This window comes from Falco peregrinus, chromosome 5 (genome assembly GCF_023634155.1).
Source record: "Falco peregrinus isolate bFalPer1 chromosome 5, bFalPer1.pri, whole genome shotgun sequence".
NCBI classification, from domain to species: domain Eukaryota; kingdom Metazoa; phylum Chordata; class Aves; order Falconiformes; family Falconidae; genus Falco; species Falco peregrinus.
In genome coordinates this window covers 16,546,896-16,569,583 of record NC_073725.1, presented here as the reverse complement: position 1 = coordinate 16,569,583, position 22,688 = coordinate 16,546,896, and the positions used below count along the sequence as shown (strand labels likewise).

General features: G+C 50.2%; 3 protein-coding genes and 2 non-coding genes across 7 annotated transcripts; 1 reads left to right on the top strand and 4 right to left on the bottom strand.

Annotated features, from left to right (window-relative positions):
* Nucleotides 1-376: 376 nt before the first annotated feature.
* Nucleotides 377-6,176, bottom strand: RPSA (ribosomal protein SA). Its single transcript, XM_055807061.1, has 7 exons — nt 6,044-6,176; nt 5,598-5,765; nt 3,624-3,742; nt 2,105-2,350; nt 1,007-1,135; nt 603-771; nt 377-518 (listed from the first exon to the last, which is right to left on the bottom strand). Exons 2-7 carry the CDS (start codon nt 5,728-5,730, stop codon nt 424-426), a joined length of 891 nt encoding a protein of 296 aa, XP_055663036.1. The 5' UTR covers nt 5,731-5,765; nt 6,044-6,176; the 3' UTR covers nt 377-423.
* LOC114013530 (small nucleolar RNA SNORA62/SNORA6 family) lies at nt 1,776-1,934 on the bottom strand. The gene has a single exon (XR_003556568.1). It is a non-coding gene; the product is annotated as a small nucleolar RNA SNORA62/SNORA6 family (small nucleolar RNA).
* Nucleotides 2,845-3,004, bottom strand: LOC114013531 (small nucleolar RNA SNORA62/SNORA6 family). The gene has a single exon (XR_003556569.1). It is a non-coding gene; the product is annotated as a small nucleolar RNA SNORA62/SNORA6 family (small nucleolar RNA).
* On the top strand, nt 6,133-10,041 carry LOC129784648 (platelet binding protein GspB-like). The gene is made up of 2 exons (XM_055807062.1): nt 6,133-6,355; nt 9,952-10,041. Exons 1-2 carry the CDS (start codon nt 6,133-6,135, stop codon nt 10,026-10,028), a joined length of 300 nt encoding a protein of 99 aa, XP_055663037.1. The 3' UTR covers nt 10,029-10,041.
* On the bottom strand, nt 9,677-21,210 carry SLC25A38 (solute carrier family 25 member 38). Of its 3 annotated transcripts, none has more exons than XM_055807058.1 (7): nt 19,707-21,210; nt 18,299-18,420; nt 16,990-17,074; nt 16,281-16,460; nt 15,655-15,823; nt 14,856-15,022; nt 9,677-13,442 (listed from the first exon to the last, which is right to left on the bottom strand). In XM_055807058.1, the coding sequence occupies exons 1-7, from the start codon at nt 19,776-19,778 to the stop codon at nt 13,320-13,322; spliced, it is 918 nt and encodes a 305-aa protein (XP_055663033.1). In that variant the 5' UTR covers nt 19,779-21,210; the 3' UTR covers nt 9,677-13,319. The 3 variants fall into 3 exon arrangements, with proteins under 3 accessions (XP_055663033.1, XP_055663034.1, XP_055663035.1); XM_055807059.1 differs by lacking the exon at nt 19,707-21,210 and adding an exon at nt 19,331-19,412; XM_055807060.1 differs by lacking the exon at nt 19,707-21,210 and adding an exon at nt 19,156-19,235.
* Between the last annotated feature and the right edge of the window lie 1,478 nt (nt 21,211-22,688).

Sequence of the window (22,688 nt, the reverse complement as noted above, 5' to 3'; positions counted from 1 at the left end):
TTTCACCAGGGCAGCAACTCCCACACCAGGCTGCCACCCGCACCCGGCCACATGAGCCCACCTCGCCCCACAACCACCGAAACCCTGGGTGGGGGCAATTAAACAACCCCTTTTGGGCCAGCCCAGCTCCCCCCACCGTGCCCACACCCCCTGCAGACAGCCCCCCACCAGCCACCAGGGAAGGTGGGAAACGGGCCCCTGCCCCACACTGTAACCCACCAGCAGGGCAGGGGAGCGTGGCTGGAGCCCACAGCACCACCTCCACCGAGCAGGGTGCAGCAGCAGCGACCCTCCCACCCTCAGCCGAGGGCTGTCCCCATCCCACCCACGTATTTCAACTGCCAGCAAGTTTAAAAACGCAGTACCAAGCACGGCATGTATTAAAACAGTCTTTATTTCTCCCATAGTACAGCAGCGCTGAAGTTAAGACCACTCCGTGGCAGTGCCAACCCACTCAGTAGCCTGGGCCGTGGGAGCTGCTGACCAATCCTCAGTGGCAGGCTGGGCACTCCAGTCCTCTGCAATTACAAAGACAGCAACACTCAGTGCACCCCGGCTCTTCCCACCCGCTACCACACACCCACAGGCACCCCCAGACTGACCTGTGGGGAACTGCTGGATGGGCACAGATGGGACCTGCACTCCCTCGGACCAATCTGCAACCTCGGGCTGAGGTGGAGCAGTGAATTCCGGAGCTGGGGCTGTCCATTCGGTCTGGAACTCCTCCTTTGTAACTGCTTTCTCAGCAGCAGCCTGCTCCTCCTTTTCGATCTGCAATGGAAGAGCATAGCCTAAGTCCCCCAGAGACACCTAACCATCCTCACGTACCTGACAACGGGCACCAGCTCATAACAGGCAATACAACTAACCAACCACCACCCGTAAGCGTGAAGTGCAATCAGTATATTGGCAAAACCTGTCCTCAACAGCAGGCACACAGGACCACGGGGCAGGAGCACAAGCAAGGCATCTCACTGAGGCACGCTTCCTGCCACTGGTCTCCTACCTCCTCGGGATCCCTGTAGAAGTACAAGTCAGGCATGACTTCCCACGGGTGCTCACGGGAGATGGTGCCACGCATGCGCAGGACCTCCCGAGCCAGCATCCACCACATCAGACCCACCGAATGGGCTCCCTGGGACAGAGAAAAGCAAGATCTGCTGTAAAGTTAAACCTCTGACAAAACTTTTTTTCTTTGAAAGAGACTTATCTGCGCCCAATTCAAGGTTCTTGCTTGGCAAGAGAAAGACATTACTTGCTAATGCCCAGACTCATGTACTTGGACTGAGGAAAGGGCGGCTTTTGGGAGTTCCCGGTGACATTTTCAGGTCTCTGCAGGAACTGCAGCACACTTCCATCACCGGCATCTGAATTTGCTGTATACAGCACAGCCTGAAGCAATTCTCCTGCTATGGAGCTTCATACTGCTCACTACCACACACGCATGAACCTTGTCCAGAAGACAGGGATCATGCTCACCGCATATGCTAGAATGAATAGAAAACTTGACCAAATGAGCAAATCTTACATACGCGCTCAGATTTGGCTTACGTTGGCTTTGGTGAATGATATCCATATAAAATCAAAGATCGGTATCCTACCTTCCTAGATTCTACCTTTCAGGTGGTTTCTGGCAAGGCAACGTTTCAGAGCAGTTTCTCCACTGGTTCACTTCATCCTTTGTTTATATTGGTTGTCTCTGCCCACGGCAGAGGGGTCGGAACTAGATGATCTTTACGGTCCCTTCTAACCCAATCCGTTCTATTATTCTATAAAACTGTAGCAAGAATGACTATCAAACTCCACTCATTGGGCCACAAAGACCCTCATGGCATCAGCAAGAAATCCTGCCAGGTTACTATAGCACACGTCCTACACTTGAGAGTTCCTCGGCCAGAAACTGGCCTCAGCTCCAAGCTCCAACTGTGTGCAGTTCATCCCCTCCTCCCCACCCGCCCGCTAGCTCGTGAGGGGCCTTAATTAGCTTATCACCCGGGTAGACATGTGAGATACAAGCTAACCCTCCCCTGCAGAAAGCATTCATCTTGCAATCTAGGGCATGCTCTGGAAGAAGCAGCTTTGAATGCTACAACAAAGCCATTACCTTATTGTTGCAGGGAATAGCAATATCCACATAGCGCAGGGGGGAGTCGGTGTTGCACAGTGCAATGGTGGGGATGTTGACATAAGATGCTTCTGTCAGTGGCTGATGATCAGCTCGGGGGTCCGTAACAACCAGGAGTCGTGGCTCACGGAAAGCTGCTTGGATCTGATTTGTGAAGGTACCAGGGGTGAAACGCCCAGCAATAGGAGTAGCCCCAGTGGCAGCAGCAAACTTCAGAACAGCACGCTGCAAAACAGACCACAGCAAAGGTAAAGCAGGAGAACTGCATTTCAACTAAGTCACCCAGGTATGCTGTCAGTGAACATGCACAAATATTAATTGAACTATTTGTTTCAATTCCTGTGAAATCAGGGCTTACCACCAGCTGTGTTCAGAATGAGACAAACATGTTTCTGAAAATAGCTACAGCGACACCACGAGTTAGACCACATCCACCAGCAAAGCAGGACATAAGGATACAGAAAATAGCCTTTTTTTCCCCCAAAGTTATTTGCAAGCTATACTCCAAATGCTCATCATCAAATCATGAAAAGGGGAACAAAACAGCTTATGAAAAAAGAAAAGCCAATTTTCTTCCAGTATTTCTATATCCCTTCATTATCCAACAGCACAACTTCAGGAACTACAGGAAAAGCTCAGTAGTAAATATACACAAGCTGTAGCCATTAAAAATGCAGTTGGCAGTTCTTACTCACTTGTAACAGCTTTCAACCTCTCAGGCATGTGGCAGGGCCTACTATCAAACCCCAATCACAGAGGGAGCTCCTCTCCTGGCGTTATCGAAAACCCTGCCATCCGGTTTGCTGTAGCACACTTCCGACACTTGAGAGCTCATTGGCCAGAAACTGACCTTAGCGTCAAGCTTTAACAGTGTGCAGGTCAAATCCATAGGAACCCAAGCTCTTCCTCTGGAAGTCCACCCCATGTCATTCACAAACTCCCTGAACATTTGTGGCACCACCTGCATTAATCCAAAGAAACTAAGCTCACAGATAAACTTCAGTGGCTAACTGGTTTTGTTTAAAGGTTGTGTCCCCTTCTATGACAGAGGGTTTTTTGCTAAAAATCTAGAGACAAAATTAAAAATATACTAGTTACTATACTGTACTCAGTAACAGAGCAAATGATTTCTTTGAAAACTTTTTTATCAGGTGCTTATTGTCCCCAAAAAAGCAGTCCCAGTGACTCACAGAATTAGGGGGGCACCAGGGGACTGCCAACTAATATGCCAGAAAGCCCTACAGGAAGTACCCAAAGGAGGATATGAAAGAAAAACAAGTTATCAAACACCCTGAAACTAGAGAAATGGGGAGTGGATTTTAACTGATCTGATCTAAGCTACAAGTGCAACACAAGAAACATCCTTCCAAAAAAGTGTTTCCAGAATCAAAATTTATGTTACTCCTTTTTAGCATCAAGCTGCCACTGGCAGACAATAATGCATGGCAAGAATCGTGCTCTCAGGACTGCAGGCCTTAGAACCAACAAATGTCCATACCTGTCCAGTATTTCTGGAGGAAATGACGCTCACATCAGCTGGGTTCTCAATGGCAACAATGGCACGGGCTGCCAGAAGAAGCTTTTCCCAGGTTCTCTTCAGATTGATGATGTAAATACCTATTAGTGACAAAAAACTTTAGAGCAACCAGCAAAAATCCTACAACAGGATAGCACTCTTGCCATTGAACTTGTCACATGGCTGCAGTTACTACAAAATTATAGTTGGTGGAAAGCTATTCCAAGGAAAATCCTCCCATATGGTTTCAATGTAGCACATTTCCAGCACCTATCAACATGAACCGGAGCCTGGTATGAGCTTGTCTTTTAATAGGGTGCAGCTCAGATTGCAGAACAATGTAAACACGCTGCAGAAATCACTACTAAGACATTAAAACCATTCTGTTACTATAGCCAAGAACTAGAACTGCCCAAATCCAGCTGTGATTGTCCTACCCCGTTCTGAAATCTGTGTTTCGTTCTAGTTCTGCAAGTAACACGACCCAGGAAACCACAGGCCAGTCAGCCTCACCTCCATCCCTAGAAAGGTGATTGAACAGCTCATCCTGGAGGTCATCTCAAAGCACGTGGAGGAAAAGGTTATCAGTAGTCAGTATGGATTCATTAAGGGGAAATCATGCCTGACCAACCTGATAGCCTTCCATGATGGAATGACTGGCAGGGTAGATGAGGGAAGAGTGGTGGATGTCGTCCACCTTGATCTCAGAGTGAGGATTCTGACACAGTCTGCCATAATATCCTCATAGGTAAGCTCAGGGAAGTGCGGGTTAGATGAGCGGACAACGAGGTGGACTGAGAGCTGGCTGATGGCAGAGCTCAGAGGGTTGTGATCAATGGCACGGAGTCCAGCTGGGGGCCTGTAGCTAATGGTGTTCCCCAGGGGTCAGTACTGGGTCCAGTCCTGGTCAACTTGACTCATCAGTGACCTGGATGAAGGGATGGAGTGTGCCCTCAGCAAGTTTGCGGGTGATACAGAACTGGGAGGAGGGGCTGATTCACCAGAGGCTGCGCTGCCATTCAGTGAGACCTGGACAGGCTGGAGCTGGGTGGAGAAGAAGCTAATGAAGATCAATAAAGGCAAATGTAGGGTCCTGCACCTGGGGAGGAACAAGCCCACACACCAGTGCAGGCTGGGACAGACTTGCCAGAGGGCAGCCCTGCAGAGAAGGACCTGCGAGTGCTGGTGGATGGCAGGTTGCCCATGGGCCAGCAGCGAGCCCTGTGGCCAACGGGGTCCTGGGCTGCATCAGGAGCACGGCCAGCAGGTCGAGGGAGGGGATCCTCCCCCTCTGCCCTGCCCTGGTGAGGCCACATCTGGGGTGCTGTGTCCAGTGCTGGGCTCACCAGTTCCAGAGAGACAGGGAACTACTGGAGAGGGTCCAGTGGAGGGCTACAAAGAGGATGAGGGGATTGGAGCATCTCCCCAGTGAGGAAAGGCTGAGGGAGCTGGGCCTGTTCAGCCTGGAGGAGAGGACTGACGGGGGATCCTACTGATGCATACAAATATCTTAGGGGCAGGTGTCAAGAGGACGGGGCCGGGCTCTTTTCAGTGCTGCCCAGCGACAGCAAAGGGGCAACGGGCACAAACTGCAACACAGGCAGCTCCTTCTGAATGTGAGCAAAACCCTCTGCACTCTGAGGGTGACAGAGCCCTGGCACAGGCTGCCCAGAGAGGTTGACATTCAGAACCCGCCTGGGCGTGATTCTGTGCAGCCTGCTCTAGGAGAACCTGCTTCAGCGGGGTGGGGGGGGTGTTGGACTGCATGACCTCCAGAGGTCCCTTTCCAGCCCTGGCCATTCTGTGTGTCTATGATACATTCAGTAAAGATGTCTGCACCTTTCTGGCCATGGAGAAACTGCTAGAGAGCTCAAGCATTATGACTTTTCTGCTTTCCTCTGCTATGCCCACAAAATCCCAGCTGCCCATCCAGGGCCACCCATCCCACGGGTTTACCATCGCTTTTCCTTTTGTAAATATACTGCTCCATCTGGAAGTCAAGGTTGGTGCCTCCCAGGTGGGTCCCGGCAGCAAGGAATTTGAGGACATCCTCCTCTTTCATCTGCAGGACATCGAGGCCTCCGGACATTGTGGGGTTTCCCTTTGGAAGCAACGACAGGGAACCTGCGGGCACAGGCACCCGGCTCAGCCACGCGGGGCCTCCCACGCCCGCCCGCCCGCCCCACGAGGGCCCGGCCAACGCACCCGCCGGGAGCCCCAGCCGCCATCTTGGCCGCGCCGGCCGCCTACCCCCCCGCCCAGCCGGCAGGCCTCGGGCCTGTCCCGCGGCTCGGCCAGCTCCGGCCGCCGGCACCCCGCAGGGCCACGCACAGGCCCGCGCACAGGCGCGCCGTCAGCGCCGAGGGGCACCCGCACCCCGCCGCCCCCGCGGCCGCACTCACGCTGACAACGCCGTGTGAAGGCCGCGGCAGGCGCGGAGCGGAAAGGGAGGGCACTTCCGCCTGACGTCTATATATAGCCTCGCCGGCCAATGGGGAGCCGCGGGGAAGGCGGGGCTTCGGCTTCGGCTTCGGCTTCGGCTTCGGCTTCGGCTTCGGCTTCGGCTTCGGCTTCGGCTTCGGCTTCGGCTTCGGCTTCGGCTTCGGCTTCGGCTTCGGCTTCGGCTTCGGCTTCAGGCGGTGTCTCCCCAGGCTCCTCGCGCAGGGTTTGTCTGGAGGAGGTTATTCAAGTAGCAGGTTACCACGTCACCGCACGTATGTTTCTCACTTCTTGTAAAACGAGACCTGACTTTGGCGAGCAGCCGCTTCCCGTCACTCCCACAAAACTTCAACCCGCAAGCGAGGAGCTGGCTCTGGCGCGGATCCGTGCCGGCTGGCTGAGCACGGTCAGCGGGTGGCCAGGGCCGGCGTAGGGTATTCCGCGAGAGTGTAATTCACGCATTTGCCACGTGGCGGCGACAAAGGCAGGTAAAAGGAAACCCAGCCAGCAGGGAGGTGAGCTAGCCCTCAGCCGGGACACGGCCGGGACACGGACAGCGGTGGGGGCCGTGGGACCGGGACACGGACAGCGGTGCGGGGCCGTGGGGCCGGCCGCCCCCTGGCAGGGCCTGACCCACTGCAGCGCCATCTCCCCACGGCAGCGCCGCGTGCCTGTCACCTGGAGGGGCAGGTCAGGGTTGGTGTTACCGTAGTGTGGGCGGTGGATTTAGTGTGAGGAGCTCTTCTGCATAACCAAAACCCAACTGCATTGGAAGTGTATTTGAACGTAACACTTTAAGCTCGGTAACGAGTACTGCAGTAAATATAATGCCGAAGAAGCGCCGCCGGTAAGCGTTCCAGGCCCTTCCGGAATCTCCAATACTTATTTCTTGTTGTTACAGTTTGGGCCTTTTCTGGTAAACCGTGAGCTCCACAGCTGGTGAGAGGGCTTGCAAGAGGTGTGCTAAAGCTTGACAGTACAGTTTTTCTAATTATTTTCTTAAGCAACCTGAAAGTTGGGTTTATATTTTAACTGGGTGCTGAGACACTTCAAAATAAATCTGTCAACTAATGGACAAGTCCCTCAGGTAGCAGCGTATCTATCTTACAATGTGTTTTGGACGATGTCCCTCCTGTCACTGTTCAAACTGAACTTTGTTACACAATTATATGCAGAGCAGCCATTGCTTTTTACAAGTTGTGCTACATTCAAAATATTCCTTGTCTCAAGAGAAACTTCTTGCAGTTTAGTCACCTCATCCAATGACAAAGATATTGAAGCTGGTACTAAACAGAAACAGCTTGAACGTGAAGGGCAGAGATGTTGCTACTTCTTTCGTGCACACTATTACCAGTCACTGATGATAACCAGCGAAACACAGATTTAGCCATTCCCATCACAGGCTGGCCTGCAGTTGTGGAGAGCAGCAGACATGGGGAACAAAGGTGTTCAGTAACTCGGGCAGACAAGGCAATAGCTGCGCCGTTCTTCTTTGGGCTGGTTTTGACTCTTCAGTCAGTGCCAGCCAGGCAGTGCCATCCTGGAGCAAACCCTGCGTAGGGTCTCCAGGACGGAGCCCAGAATGCATTAGGGGAGGGCAGCCCCTGGCCGCAAAGAGCAGCCTTTCTCCGTGGGAAGCAGAATGACACGTGGGAGCAAACCCACAGAAAGGGGCTGTCAGCCACTGGTCCTCCCGCAGCACCAAGGAGACTTGGGGCAGGCAAGTGCAGGGAGAAGCATCACGGAGTTGCTGCCAGCCTTTGGATGGTGCATTGAGAACCTTGAGCAGGTTCCTGGTCACAAAGCCCCAGAGAGAGGATCCTACTGACAGCCAGCCCAAGAGAAGCCTCTGAGTAGGGGCTGTAACAGGACCCCCGCAGTGGTGGGACAGCACTACTGGGCTGCTGTGGAGGTGTCCTCGGCTGCCAGGACAGGTCCCGTGATGAATGGATTGGACAGTGCCTCTTGGAAAGCAGCTCAGGCAGAAAGGTGTTTGGGCAATATCTTCCCCACCAAATGTGCCAACAGGTGTTGTCCAAGAGATGACATGGCACCCCTGGAGCTGGACCCTCCAGAAGACAAAAAGGAACCCATGGAGATCGACACATCTCCAGTGAAGCTGCACAATACCGTGCTTCTTTGTCAATCCCATCTTGGCTTGTGTTTTAAAGGTTTGGTATTCTTTCATGTTTTGGGACAACAAATTCTGGCAAATTTATTCCCTTCTTGTTTCTAGTTCTACAAAGCTAGAATTGCCTAATACAAAATCTATGGAGGTCTTATTTTAACCTCTTACTGTTGGTTTTTTTTTGTCATTTTTACTGAAATTCTTTAATGCATTACAATAAAATCTCCCAAAGCATTTTATAGTGACAATAAAAGAGAGTGCAATGTGGAAAACCAGCTTGATACTATGAAGCCAGAAGCAATGCCAGAAGGGATAAGCATATTCAAGGACTCCACACTGAGTTTGCAAAAGTGCACATACATAACATGTGTGAGATGAGAAATACTTTCTGCTCAGTTCTGGTGTCACTGATTATGCATGACATAATGTATCAAAATCAAAAAGGCAAGCAAAGCGTTTGCCATTTTTAGGTGAAAGGAAAATCCATAATTCAATGTTTTATTACAAGGACAGTACCTTTAAACTGTGCCAACTTTCCCACCCTCCACTACCCAAGAGTAGTAGCTAGGGAGCTTGTCTGCTATCTCTTATCACAGCTAGGCAGCTGTCAGCAGTACAAGCAGAAACACCCTCTACACCAGAAGTGGTTCTCCAAGGCAGGAGGAGAGCTCTGGGGAGCCCTGCATGAAAGAGCAGGCACTACTGCCGGCCTAACTTGCTATCAGGTACCTGCACAAGCAGCTCAGGTCCAGCTGGCGCAAGGCTGCACACCAGGACTGCCTGGCAAGTCTGTTACACACTGAAAACTGCTTCATGTAAGAATGTATCATACAGGCAACATCTGAAAGTTGAAGAGGTTTGGGACCTTCATCTTTGGAAGGCGTACATCTCTGTAACAGCAACAATGTTTTGCTTAGCACAACCTGCCTGCTGCTGGATCCCAGGACCACGCTGTGACAGCAAGAGGAGATCCCAGCAACCCTGCGTCACCTTGCACTGCGCCTTGCAGCAGAGGATCACGTCCCAGGCACAATTTCTGGTCCCCTGCTGAGATGAGACTGCCAACTGACTTGGTTGGCAGGAGATTAAAGCCTCACCCCAGAGTGCTCAAACCCCACTGTCCTAAAGGCAGATATTTCATGAGCTAGTATGGAGATTCGATTTCCATCAGGCTTTACCACAGCAGGCAGAGGAAGCTGTGAAAAAGGCAAGATTCTCCACTGCTACATGTTTTTTCCATTTAAGTAAAGCTGATTTAGGTTGTACTAGCACAGCCTGTGTACATTATACCCCATAGAAAAAGAGAATATGCATTGCCTTGTATGGGCTCTGAACTCATCCAACAGTCCTGTTCTCTTGGGAAACTTCATCTGCTCTCTTTAGCCTCTATTCTCTCCCATCCCTTGCAGGTTTGATTGGTTCAGGGGGGGTTGCTTTTTTTCCAAGAAACACTGAAGAGATGACAAGGTTCATTTTGGCAACCAGTTTTTAATAGAAACATAGAATACACCTTCTTAAATAAATATTTTATATAGACACATAAACACTCAAAATACTCAAACCTATTTAATGTTCCAAAGCTCCAGTTCTGTTTAAACAGTACAGGGTGGAAATCATCAGCACAGGAAAAAAAGAAACATGAAATTTCTAAAATCATAAATAATCAGACTATTTCTCTTGTGGTCTTACAACTCAAATACTGCCTGCCTCAACGTGTTAACCAGTTGTGTTCTTACACCACAGCTGCAGGGGCAAGCAGAGAGAATGCACATTCGCTAACCGTATTGCCAGCGACAGAGGTCATTCTGAGAGGGAACTGATTGCAACCCTGCCATATACAGAAGGGACTGCACCATCTTCTCTGGAATCTAAGCTAAAATGGCTTTGAAGATGATAATCTGATAGGATCGGTAGTGTTGGATTGCCAGCATGATGCAGGTAGGTGATTAAGCAGCTGTGTCCAGATCTTTAATTTACTTTGCATTTAGGTTGTACAGTGACCATCTGTTGTTAATTAGAAGCATACAGCCTCAAGGGCAATATATCTAAACTTCAAGCCTGCACACTTCTTGACTTGCTATAGCTATCAAGAAGTAACTTCAATAAATCACTTTAGAAACAGAATGTTTTTGAAAAGGGGAAAAGGGTGAAGGATGGTAAGGATCACAGCTGAGAAGAGTCTTATGCCTGCCTATGTGATACAGCTTTCAGCAGACAGTGAAACAGAACTTCAGGCTTTCCCTTCCCCCATATATGACACCTGACAAGAGAAATAGAAATAATAAAAGAAAAACAAACAACAGAATTGCACCACAAAACTCACTCTGCCCAGCTCACATACAGAGAGGTTTTTGGATTTGCAGCACCAAGGGTTGATAAAACACAGTGCAGTTTAGATTCTCTATTTCTTAAATTCAAAGGAGCCTAGGCTAATTCACAAGTCAAAAGCATACACTTTTTCACTCTACTGCAAAGGACTTTCCCAAAGGAAAAGTTAATACTGCTTTATGCCTGAATCCAGATATAAAACAAAACAAAAAAACCCCACCAATAGACTTTAAAACACCAGCACACCAGAATAAATTCTGTAGTTCCTCCTTTGTTACTTGACCAGGCAGGAGCATAGCGCATAAAAGCCACTGAAGTGTTCCTGCATTTCAGGTTTCTGATAAGGACATTACTCAAGTCAAGATTTACCACCTGACATTCTTTGCTTGCCTCATTTTTAAAAGCCTAAGTTTCTGTCCGCACAAGTTGCACACTGCTTTGCCATTGCTAAATCAGGAACTAAAACATTCATGAAGCACTTTGCAGGTGTCACCATACACAGCCCTTGACTGCCATAGCCCAGGATGATCAACATATCCAGCTCACACACCAGACTAAGCAAGCCCCAGATAACTCATTTGTCTTATTTCCCCTATGCATGGGATCAAACCAACATGGTACTGGTAAGCCTGAATTTAAGTCATGTAACTGCCACCTTACTCTGTCAGGTCAGCACCCCTAGACTTGGTTCTCCAGCTCTCTGTGCTAGTAGTGCTTAGGATATCAAACAGCAGGATGTGCAGTTACCACTGTTTCATTCTCGCATGAGTTCAGGTCACTAAGGGTAGGAGGGGCAGCAAAAGGAACAGTTCTTCATGTTTAGGATTTGGCAAATCATGAGTCCACATGCCTCATAGTGAGAAGCAGCAGAGGGAATCTAACAGCTTGTCAGTCACAACGTGGAATGATTTGATACAGTGCTCTATGTGCACCTGGGACCTTCAACCACCATTCTTGGAGACTCCCGCACTGTGTAGTGCCCATCTCCCCTCACAAACGGGCTGAAGCTAAAAACAGGCAGCACCTTCCAAGCCTCCAACCCTGTTCCCTTACATTTTACTCAGACTTAACTCTCTCATCGGTTATCAAACCTTCTTGGAGTTGGAATCTGGTACAGAACATCTTTTACAACCCACATCCCCTCTACTCTTGTGTTCAGGCGGTTGCCAGGGTAGGCAGTGATTCTGCAGATTATACTCTAAGTTTTATGAGCCACAGGTAGGTAGTACTGGTTGCTCATAAGCTACAGTGTCATGTCTTCATATTTAGAGACATCTGCTCTTTTTCTAAAGTGAACTGCAATATCCCTAGATACTTAAAAAATAAAAGCCAAAGCTATGTTTTCTGCAAGGCACGCTACAGAACAGGATGTACATTTCCACAACCAGCTTTTGTGGCAACGCCGACAGAGCTGCAAGTCCCGACCCAGCCAGCCACTACAGAGGCACAAGTGAAGAGGGGAGCAGGCTGTACCTAAGTTTGGACAGCACATGCTATGAGGTCTGTGTAACAGAGTAGGAATGAGGAAGAAGGCACAGTGGATGAAAAAAGTGTATTTATCTTTAAGCCTAAACTCAGGAATTCTGCAATACAGACTACCTGCTAAGAGAAAATGATCAGCCAAGACACTGTGAAGGATCTGTGTGGAGCCCAAAGAGAATACAAGTCCCCAACCGAACACTCACAGGTCTTAAACTTTGGAGAAAACTTACAGAAAAGAGCAGTCTTGTCTTTCCAAATCCAAAGATACACCACATGTGATCAGCAGCAGCTTTTAAGGGAAATTTGAAGTGTATCTGTATCTGCTTCCATTATACATTTATACATTATGTACGAGCTATGACCCTAAAAGCTACATCTAAGGACAAGCTCACACTGAGGCTGTTGATGAGGGATTAACAAATGAATAATAGAGAGCAAATAACGCTTTAGTACAACAGAATTAGAAAACCAAACCAAACAACCTTGAGAACTCGAATGTTCCTGATATAGTCAGACCAGCAGGTAAAATGTTTTTCAGAGAACAAGTAGAACTTTGGTAGCAATCAACTCTAAAGTGCCTTATGCTTCTTAATTCCTGTGCAAACAGTGCTGTGGAGGCAGAAGCACGTTTCAAGAGTGTTAAGATGCTCAATTACATAGTAACACATGACACAGCAAGGAGATTCCAGTTACCTTCTCTGCTATCATGCACAGTACAAAGCTGATGACAGAGACTGTGTTCCTAGCTTTCCTTCAGTACTTCAATTTCTCTGCCACCCACTCCTGCAATATAAGCATTAAGAGACACATCCAGCCTCCCACTGTGGTCTGCAACGTTCCCCTGTAAGAACAAAGCATATGAAGGAGGAGGATCTACATCACACAGTGGGTCCTTGCAGCTTTCCTAGCCAGACCAGCAAGGAACAGGCTGGCAGTTCTGCAATCACTGTTTTTCTTGAATACATTTGCTCAGCAATGTCTCATTGCATAAAGGTGGTGAGCACAGCACTATTTTAAAAAAGGGGCTTCTTAGCATCGTTGTTACCAGTCTGTGGAAACCCTGGCATTTCCCGTGGCAGTCTGCAAGTGCAGTCCTTCTGGAATGCATTGATCAAATGATGCAAAGATCCAATCCCTCCTTTCCTCTACTTGCCGAAAGGCCTAATTCCCTGTCGCAGAAAGGCTTTTTTCCTCCTGCCTGAGCAAGGCTTATTCCTCTGTGGAACTGGGAACCTCCTAGTGCCAGTTGATCACAGCAAGCAGGAAAAGGAGTGAAGCTGGTCATTTCTTGTGCAAGCCAGTCAGGATTTCAAGCCCATTTTTTCCATCATCTGTTCATACACCGTCCATGCCATTGCTGCCATCAGAGTGCGCCTGAGGGCACGGGGCACACCACCTCGGAAAAAGCCAACCAACCCAAAGTCCTGCAACAGGAGATAAACAGAAGTCCATCACATTCTGCCTCTACTGTTTTAATTTCTCATCATCTATTACATGGAACAACACAGGATATATTTCAGCTCAGACCCAGATCAGTTTCTGAAAGATCTAGGCTTAAATAGCATTTAATGTTTAGGAAGAACCTGTAGTACTGCGCAATTGCAGGGCTACCCAAGAAAGCAGGAAGAGCAGTGAGTGCAGAAGAGAATGCCAGGATGGGGACAATGGATGGAGAAAGCCACACTCAAGCCCAACAAAGAGAAGGCGAGGATGTAACAGTTTCAAGACACTTCAGGAACATGCCCTTTGTAAAGACCTTTGTTGTTTACAAAAGTCACTTAAGCTATTCTGTAAAAACTGAAATTTGTAAGTACTGAAGTAAAAAAATCATTCTGATTTGAGAAAAATGTACCATGCACAAAAAAATCCATGCATAAATAAACAGATTCCTGTTTAGGAATAGATTTCAATATGGAAACGAAGCAAACCTGACAAGATCTGCCCTTCTGAGGGCCGGAAGAGAAAGAAGGGCTTTGAGTACATTCTCCATCCCATTTGTGGGATACCGATCTGGGCATTTATTTCTTTTTTAGTGTCCAAAGGGCAATTGTTTTGTAGCTGGTTTGTATCTGAAACTGGCATTTCACAGCATATACTAAAGAAACCCTTTGCCTCATTAGTGGTCATCACAGATGCACCTACGCTGACAAACCAGAGGCAGCAACACCTGTAAGCACAGCCCCTCCAAGCCCCTACATACTAAACTGAAATGAAGTTAAGATGAAATAAGCTAAGCACTTTCCATCACTACCAGTGTAAGAATCAATATGCACCAGACAAAACTCAAGTAAAATCATTCACCAGCCTGAAACACGATACAGGTCTGTGTGGAGAGGCGCTTGCTGGAATATGCCCACCTTTGTGCTCCAGTACTCTGAGCTCGCTCTCCAACTCCCCATCATCCGTAATTTTGTGAGAACAGAGGACCAAGGAATGGCAAGAACAATCAGGGAGCAAGTTCACTGCCTTGTAATCCATTCAAGAGGAGCCAGAAACACATCTGAGTAATGACAATGGCCCCTCTGATTACCAGGAAAAGCAAGGAATGGACTGAAGCTTCCAACTGCTTTCAGACCATCAACCAAAGTACTTCCCAGTTACTACTGAACAGGTCTGCACAGTGACAAGAGATTCAGCCTTACTCTCCCACAGCATGACCCACTTCAGCTTCTGAAAATGCTGACACTGATTAGCTTGACTGCAAGAGCGTATCAAGCAGTCACATTTGATCACCTCCTTTAAAAGGCAACAACTTTCTTAGCATAGCTGTGCTTTGTTCGGGCAAGGAAATCTGAAGTAAGGCTGTGATTGCATGTATTAGAAAGGATTCACCTCACCTTGTAGATGAAGGCAATGGCCTGGCTTGTCCTGTGGTACTTTTGGGGCGATAGCTGCATGTGTGTTTTGACGACATCAGCAGGCTGCGTTGCTAGTGAGGCCAAGATTCCCGCAAAGATCCCACAGCCAAAATTCAGCAAGGGCATGAGCATCGGATCCAGCTGGTCTGCAAGAGAGCAAAGGGACACTTAGACACAAAACAGGCCAGGAACATTCACGCTGTGTGACAAAGTGAAAAGCTACTGAATTATTAAATCAACATCGAAGCCTAGAAGAAGTTAAAACCCATGCAGGGTAAGAAACCTTTCAAGGGAAAAAGCGGCTATTAGTCAAAAGTTAGCACTTATAAAAAGCCTCACTTGCTGGTGAACTGAATTTGACAGGAACTCAGAAAAGGAAAGACTGTGCAAGTGTTGCCTGTGCCAGTTCTAAGATCAGAGAAGTGCTGGTTTAGGGGAAGCTGATCAGTATACAAGACAGCCAGCAGCAGAAAGCACTGCTGAAGACATCCTCTCTTTCAGCTGGTCACTAATCCACCTTATGCATCAGTCTTCATGAAGACAATTAATCAATTTAGGACCAATTTCCATTTCTACACTGACCTGAGCTATAGGTCTACAGTTTTCCACAGGAAAATGTCAATGTCCCACATAAAGCCCTACAAAGACTTTTTTTAAAAGAGACTAATTTAACTACTGAGGTAGAAGGCAAGAAGCAGAGCATGCAGGCAGTCAATTGCAGGGCAAGATGTGAGAAGAGAAACAGTCTTCGATTACCGCCTCTGATGTTCAGCCTTACCCTGAGGCACGAGTTTTTTGGTCTGTGTGTAGAACATCAGGTAGATGCCAGAGAAGGGTGCGTCCCGCAGCAGTGTTGCTGTGAGCCCGCTGAACATGCCACGAGTCCCTTCCGTCTGATAGATACTCTTCAGAGCTCCATATACACTCCCATAGCCAAATCTCCCACTCTGCAAGGGTAGACAACAGTCAGTCACCCATGTGCCAGGCACAGACAAAGCCGCCCTACACATACCCTGAGGCCATAGCGTGCAAAGAAACGGTAGCATGCCCAATGTGATGCCCAAGATGACAGCACAGAGAACAGCTCAAGGCAAAAAGCGAGTTTCACCTACATCAGCCTTTAATACAGTCCTTCAGAAAGGTAAAATATGAAAGATGCTACACAAACGTTGCATACAACAAACTTAAAAATCTCAGGATGAATTCTGTTTCACCTTATACTTCTTGCCTAAATATTAGTGCATGATATTTCCTGCACAATGCATGAACCTGGATGAAATCAGGACCACGTCCCTGGCTGTACGCAAGTGTCAGAAACCTTCTCCAGACAGAAGAATTTATTTTTCATCACGAGGAAGGCATGTGACATCATTAACAAGGAACTAATTAGAAAGTCATACTCACCTCGTATCGGGTCTTCACTACAGTCACTGGCAACATGCAAATCCCAGAAACTGCGCGGGCAGTGGCACCCAGAAAGACAGACTCCAGGGCCGTGGGTGAACGGTCCACTAGAAACTTTTGCTTCATCATGTACAAAGTGCTGAAGTAAATCCCAACCCCAGGAATACATCTTGCAAAGGACTTCAAAAGAAACAGAGGCAGATGAAGAAAGAAAAAGCATATATAAGACAAAATGCACTGCAGAACATTTCAGAGACTACTAAACTTGAAAGGAAGCTTTGTAGAAAACAAGCAAAATAAATAAATCACTAAAGCTAATGTGCTGAGCAAAGACAAGGTAGAAATCATATACAGCCCTGAGAGACCATCGATTCAAATGATGCCAGGATTTAACGCATTCCTCAATGGCAGTTTTCTAGGAACAAGACATTCCAAAACAAAATTAAGTTGGTGCAGCAGCCACACCACATTTGCAAAAGTATTAAAGTGTTCAGCTGCTCAGGACTGGAAAGCCACAGGGACTGCCATGACCAAATCAGTGGAATTCACAACATTAACTCCTTAAAATAGGACTTAATCTAAATCACATGGTTTCATTAACAATTGTACAAGAGTTGGCTATTTAAATCCAAGCAGCCATAGTTATTAATAAACAATAGGTTTATTTATCTACTTATTTTTAGAAGTCAGGGTTAAAACAGCCACTTACTGGAGAGACACCTTTCCAGAGCCCCAGAAGACTCTCAGTACGAACAACCCTGAAGAGCAGCGTTACCATCCCAGCACGACCAGGCCTGAAAGGAAGACAAGACAGTAACTGAAGAGATGACCTGCTCCCGCTCTCTGGCAGATGTACTCGACGACCATCCCCTTTCACTAATATCTCTGTGCATTACCCCAGCACCTCTGAAGTATTCTTTCTCGACTCAGCCTGCTCTTCTTGGTGTATGGGGTCTGGCTGAGCCCCATAGCACCCCTCTCAGTGCTGTGCTTGTATCGGTACCTAGAAAGGTGGCGATAACACACCAGTGTTTTGACTACTGCTGATCAGTGCTCACACAGCATCAAGGATGTCTCTCCAGTAGGTTGGTGGTGAGCAAGATTTTGGGAGGGGACACAGCTAGGACAGCTGACCCAAAGCGACCAACAGGATATTCCATACCATGTAATGTCTGTTCAGATATAAAAGCTAAGAGAAAGGAGGAGGAAGGTGGGGGGTGTTTGTTATTTACAATGTTTTGACTTCTGGAGCAACTGCTTCACATACTGAAGCCCTGCTTCGCAGGAAGTAGCCAAACATTGCCTGCTGATGGGAAGTAGAGAATAACATCTTTTGGTTTTCCTCCGCTTACGCATGCCAAGTTATTTGCTGCTGTTTCATTAAGATGCCTTTATCTCGACCCACAATTTTTTTTCCCCATCTTATTTTCTCCCCCTGTTCTGATGAGGAGAGGAATGAGAGAGCGGCTTGGTGGGCACATGGCATCCAGCCAAGGTCAACCCACCATGCTAGGTGACTTTCCAGGGCTTCCGCATCACCTTCTGCTTTCCCATCACTGCAGCACATGTTAGAAGCCTCTTTCATTAGCACTTTTAGTTGCTCACTCCCTTTTTTAGCAGCAGCAGATGTCATGGTTGACTACACTGAGCAAACCAGAGCAGTTGAACACATGGAAAAGTTACTCCACCACTACACAGGATTTTTCAGGCAGAGGACACCCCATGAAACTGCACAGCAGCCACTCCAGCAAGCACCAGTCTCAGATGAGTACAGACAAATGCTTAAGTTGCATGTTATTAAAGCAGTGTTCACAAGAACAGCCATTTTCTCTCTTCTGGAGCAAAATATCAATCCTTCTCCACGCTATAAAAACACATCTCCTATTTCAGAATCCGAATTATATATTTTGGTATCCAAATTACAACTCTGAACTCCAAGCCCCAGCCTGCAAATCAGGCAGAAGCCTATAGTGCAGCACCTCCACACCGCCCATGCATACACATCCCCAGTCTCTCACCCATTCACAGCAGGCTGCAGAGTTTGCAGGCGGGTTTTCAGCAGGTCAAGGGGTTGGAAGAGGAGCGTGGAGCAAGTCCCACTGATGGAACCACACACAAAGGCCTTTAGGACTGGATGCATCTGGAAGAGGAAAAAGAGGACTTTAAATGGCCATTTAATTAAGAATGGCACAAGAGGAAATACAGCAGCTGGTATGTCGCATGTTACAGGAAAGGAAGACAAGCTGACCCCAGACACTAAGGACTACTGCTCAGGGCACAGAAAACTTTTCCAGACATTTTCAGAGCCTGATCAAGTTTTATTTGCCGATTTTGGTCCCTCTGGCTTTGCTGGGAGATTGTTCAGAATCTCTTTGCAATTAGGTGGTTAGAAAGTGTTTTCTGAACATCAAATTTATTAGCAGCCATCTGGTAACCATTTGCAATGTCAAAGGAAACGAGTGCTCCCGTCCCACCTGCCCCGCCACGGGCACTAGCAGGGCTCTCCTGGAGACTACCTGCCGCCAAACCTGCCCCAAAGACACCCAAGGCACCGCACGGCCTGCTCAGCCAAGGCCGCGCCGGCTGCCACCTCCTGCACTTCTCAAGCGATAAAGCAGGAGGCACAAACCACACAGCACGGTGGAACGGTTTTGTTGGTCTTTTTGGTTTTGTTTTTAAACATTAGCGGTGCTTTGTTAAATGACGAACGAGTTTCCACGCCACTTGGCGCAGAAGCACGGCAGAGATTCCTGCAGCACGGCGCGCTTCGGCGAGCACGCAGCGAGCTGCACACGGCTGCCCTCCGCCGCCGGCTGCCCGGCCCCTCACCAAACCCGTTACGACCCCCGGCCCCCTGCACCGAGCCCGGGCCTACCGCTACGGGGCACGACCCGCGCGCCCCACGCCCCTCAGGCTGCCCCGGGGCCCGCCTCCCCAGCAGCCGCGGGACACGGTGGGGGAGAGCCGGAGTCGCAGCCAGCCCCCAGCCGCCCCGCTCCCGGCCGCCGCCCCCGGGCTCCCCTCAGCGGCACCCCTCAGCCCACCCCTACCTCCGCCTCTCGCCCCGGCATCCCCGCGCCGCCGCGCACCCGCCCCGCGCGGCAGGCGGCAGTGACGTGCCTCCCCCGCCGGCCAATCCGAGCCGCCAGCGCCGACCCGCCCTGGGGAGGGGGAGGGGAGCGCGGGCCCGGCCGGCGCAGGCGCCTCCCCCTGACCCCCGGCGCGCCGGGCGCGGGCACCGTGGGGCCGCCTCCACGTCGCCCGGCTCGGTGTCTGTCGCCCCGCTCGGTGTCTGTCACCCCCGCTGGGCTGCTGGCTGCCGGGCCGCGCGCCGCCGGCGGCGGGAAGGGGCGGTCTGCGTGGGCAGCCCTCGCGCGCTCCCTCAGCCCGCCGCCCCGGCCGCGGCGTCCCCCGGCGCGTTGTTACCTCTGGCCGGTGCCTCCGCCTGGGCGCCGCGTCCCGGGCCGGCAGCGGCGGAGGGCTGGGCTCCCAGGGCATGAAGCGGTGAGGGGCCGCGCCTCCGCTCCCCACCGGCACCGGCCGCTGCGCCGGGGTCCCCGCAGGGCCGCTGTCGGGGACGGGGCGGGGCGCCCCGGTACACCGCGCCCCAGCCGAGGCGGGCCGTGCCCGGCAGGAACGTCCCGGGGGCAGCGGCAGCCGCACGCACACACCGGTCCGTTTGGCCGCTTTGCCGCCGCAGCCCCGCGGGCAGGGAACGAAGCTCTCCGGGGCGAATGTAACGCACGGGCCGGCAAAAGCTCCTCGACAGCGGCTCCCCTGCTCCCTCCTGCGCGCTCCCGGCTGTTCCCTCCTCGGGGGTGACTCGGTTGCGTGGGATTAACTGGCTGCCCGCTCAGGGAACCGGCTCACCCCCGTCCCTCCCGGCGAGCCGCTCCGCAGCGCACCCCGCGCCCCGCTGTGCGCCCCCGCGGGGCTCAGCCCGCCCCGCCGTGGCTCCCCATGGGCCGCCGGGGAGCGGCTGCTGCGGCGCCGAGACCCCCCTGCCCCTCCTGCCCCGGCCCGGGGCTGCAGGGCCGCCGCCCCCATCTACTCCCACTCCTCTCGCACAGCTGCTGTCGTGCACCTTTCTCACATGTGTCCCCACAGAGGTGCTGGCGGTGTCGCTGATGGGCTCAGCTTTGGTCAGCAGTGGGTCTGTTTTGGAGCTGGCTTTGACCAGCATGGGGGCAGCAGCTCACAGAAGCCACCTCTGCAGCCCCCTGCTACCAAAACCATGTAAACCCAATATATCATCATGGGTTATATAAGGAAGCGGGGGGGGAAGGTATATGTAATTTCGAAAAAGCTCCTTTGGCCCGTTTCCTTTGGCATGTTTCTGGTGGGATGGGCAGGTACCCGAGCGCTTGGGGGATGTTTTGTTCTCAGAACTAATTCTGACTTCAACCATCGCAGTTTGCATCTTGTTTGACTTCCGCTTTGAAGACACAATAAAAACATGTTACAATGATTTTTCAGAGGAGTGAGTGTAACAGCTCTAACAAGGCTGACAAACCCAAGTGATGTGTTTGACATGTTTCTGTGTGGAGCTGAGCTTTTGTATGGAGCAGAGAGCGTGGTGCGGCTGGATCCTCTCCCTCCGTGTCTTGGGTGGAGCTGCAACGGACAGTTTGTTCTCCACAGCAAAGCAGGGATAGCAACAGCAGTGGCTAAATGGCTTGCATCCCAAGAAAGAGCTCTTTCAGCATGAAACCCAGGCAGCAACAGCAGTCGCCAGGTTCTTGGCTTGCTGTGGACCTGGAAGAGTTTTTCAGGCTTTAAATAAGCCTCATGATGAACGAGGTGAAGCAGCACCACTGATCACACGCATCTCTGCAGGGATGATTTCTGTGCCTCACTTCTGCAGGAAAACCCAGCAGAGGGAGCCTCATCCCTTCATGTCCCTGCCCTGGAGACGCGCAAGGAGACAACCCAGGTCTCCTTTCCAGCCACCAGTGGGACACATTTTTTCTTCATTAAAAAGCTAGGGAGGCAAAAATTACCTACATGATCTGTATCCAGATTGGTCCCTGCTCAGGGCGTGGCTGCAGCTGGAGTACCCAGGCAGAGTTGGCTTTAGGTGTAGGATGACCCTGTCTGAAGTCCCTTCTGCCCCTGTGCTGAGAACTATGGTCTCATCACGGTCCCAGATTTTCCAGTTCCTGAGAGACAGGAACTGACAGGCAAAATGTTGCTGGCTCTGCTGAAGGACACAAGCCTCTTGGCAGAGCCACCCCCACCTCCCCACCTCACCCCCTGCAAGATCATTGCCAGTGACAACACTGGTCAGCCAGCCCACCACCATGTCAGAGCCAACAGGGCTGGGGACGTGGAGTGGACACCTCTCCACAGCAGGTCCAAATGGCAGTCTGGTGGGCATCACACCCAGGGTGATGCCAACACAATCAATCTTGCTGTGACCAGGGAGGTACACCACATGTGCTGCATGTGTCGTGCCGTGAGGACATCTTCCACAGGAGGATCTCACAGGGCTTTACAGGGAACTGCAGGTCACTGTGGCCACGCTGCAGTAGGGATCAGCCTCACCCCATTACAAACAGGGAGACCCCAGCACACTGCGCCCATGCGCTTGCATGTGGTGGAGGCTTGGATGTGGCTCGTGGTGCACAGTGATATGGGCACACCAGAGTACATGGGCAAGGTAATGTCCTGACGTAAGTTGGGCAGATTAGCAAGTGGCCTTGACATCTGTCCTGGTTTCAGCTGGGATAGAGTTAATTTTCTTCTTAGTAGCTGGTACAGTGCTGCATTTTGGATGTAGTATGAGAATAATGTTGATAACACGCTGATGGTTTAGTTGTTGCTGAGTAGTGCTTGCTTCAAATCACGGACTTTTCCAGTTTCCCAAGCTCTGCCAGTGAGCAGGTGCTCAACATGCCAGGAGGGAGCGTGGCCAGGACAGCTCACCCAGACTAGCCAAAGGAGTATTCCATACCAAAGAACATTACACTCAGTATATAAACTGGTCGGGAGGTGCCGACCGCTGCTCAGAGACTGGCTGGGCATCGGTCAGTGGGGGGTGAGCACCTGTATTGTGCATCACTTCGTTTTTTTCCTTTGGGTTTTATTCTTCTCCCTCTCCACTCTTCATTATTATTATTACCGTTGTTGTTATTACTACTATTTTTACTTTATTTCAATTATTAAACTGTTATTATCTCAACCTATGAGTTTTACCTTTTCCTGATTCTCCTCCCCACCCCACCAGGGAGGGTGAGGGGAGAGTGACTGAGCAGCTGTGTGGTACTTAGCTGCTGACTGTGGTTAAGCCACCACAACATCACCGCAGGGAAGGTGCTGCTGTCGAGCTTCAAGAGGCAAAGCTGAAGCTGGCGGGTGTGTTTGCACCCAGCACCACCTCTCTGCACCGCTGCGGCCGAGCACCCCTTG

Coding starts and splice junctions, on each gene's coding strand:
- LOC129784648 (XM_055807062.1), top strand. CDS start 6,133: ATGGGGAGCCGCGGGGAAGGCGGGGCTTCGGCTTCGGCTTCGGCTTCG. Junction 6,356..9,951: donor AGGTTACCACGTCACCGCAC/GTATGTTTCTCA, acceptor CTTACACCACAG/CTGCAGGGGCAAGCAGAGAG.
- RPSA (XM_055807061.1), bottom strand. CDS start 5,730: ATGTCCGGAGGCCTCGATGTCCTGCAGATGAAAGAGGAGGATGTCCTC. Junction 2,351..3,623: donor CCTCCAGAAATACTGGACAG/GTATGGACATTT, acceptor TCTGTTTTGCAG/CGTGCTGTTCTGAAGTTTGC. Junction 519..602: donor CATCCAGCAGTTCCCCACAG/GTCAGTCTGGGG, acceptor TTGTAATTGCAG/AGGACTGGAGTGCCCAGCCT.
- SLC25A38 (XM_055807058.1), bottom strand. CDS start 19,778: ATGCCCTGGGAGCCCAGCCCTCCGCCGCTGCCGGCCCGGGACGCGGCG. Junction 18,421..19,706: donor GGCGGAGGCACCGGCCAGAG/GTAACAACGCGC, acceptor TTCCTCTTCCAG/ATGCATCCAGTCCTAAAGGC. Junction 16,461..16,989: donor TCTGGAAAGGTGTCTCTCCA/GTAAGTGGCTGT, acceptor TTTCTTTTGAAG/TCCTTTGCAAGATGTATTCC.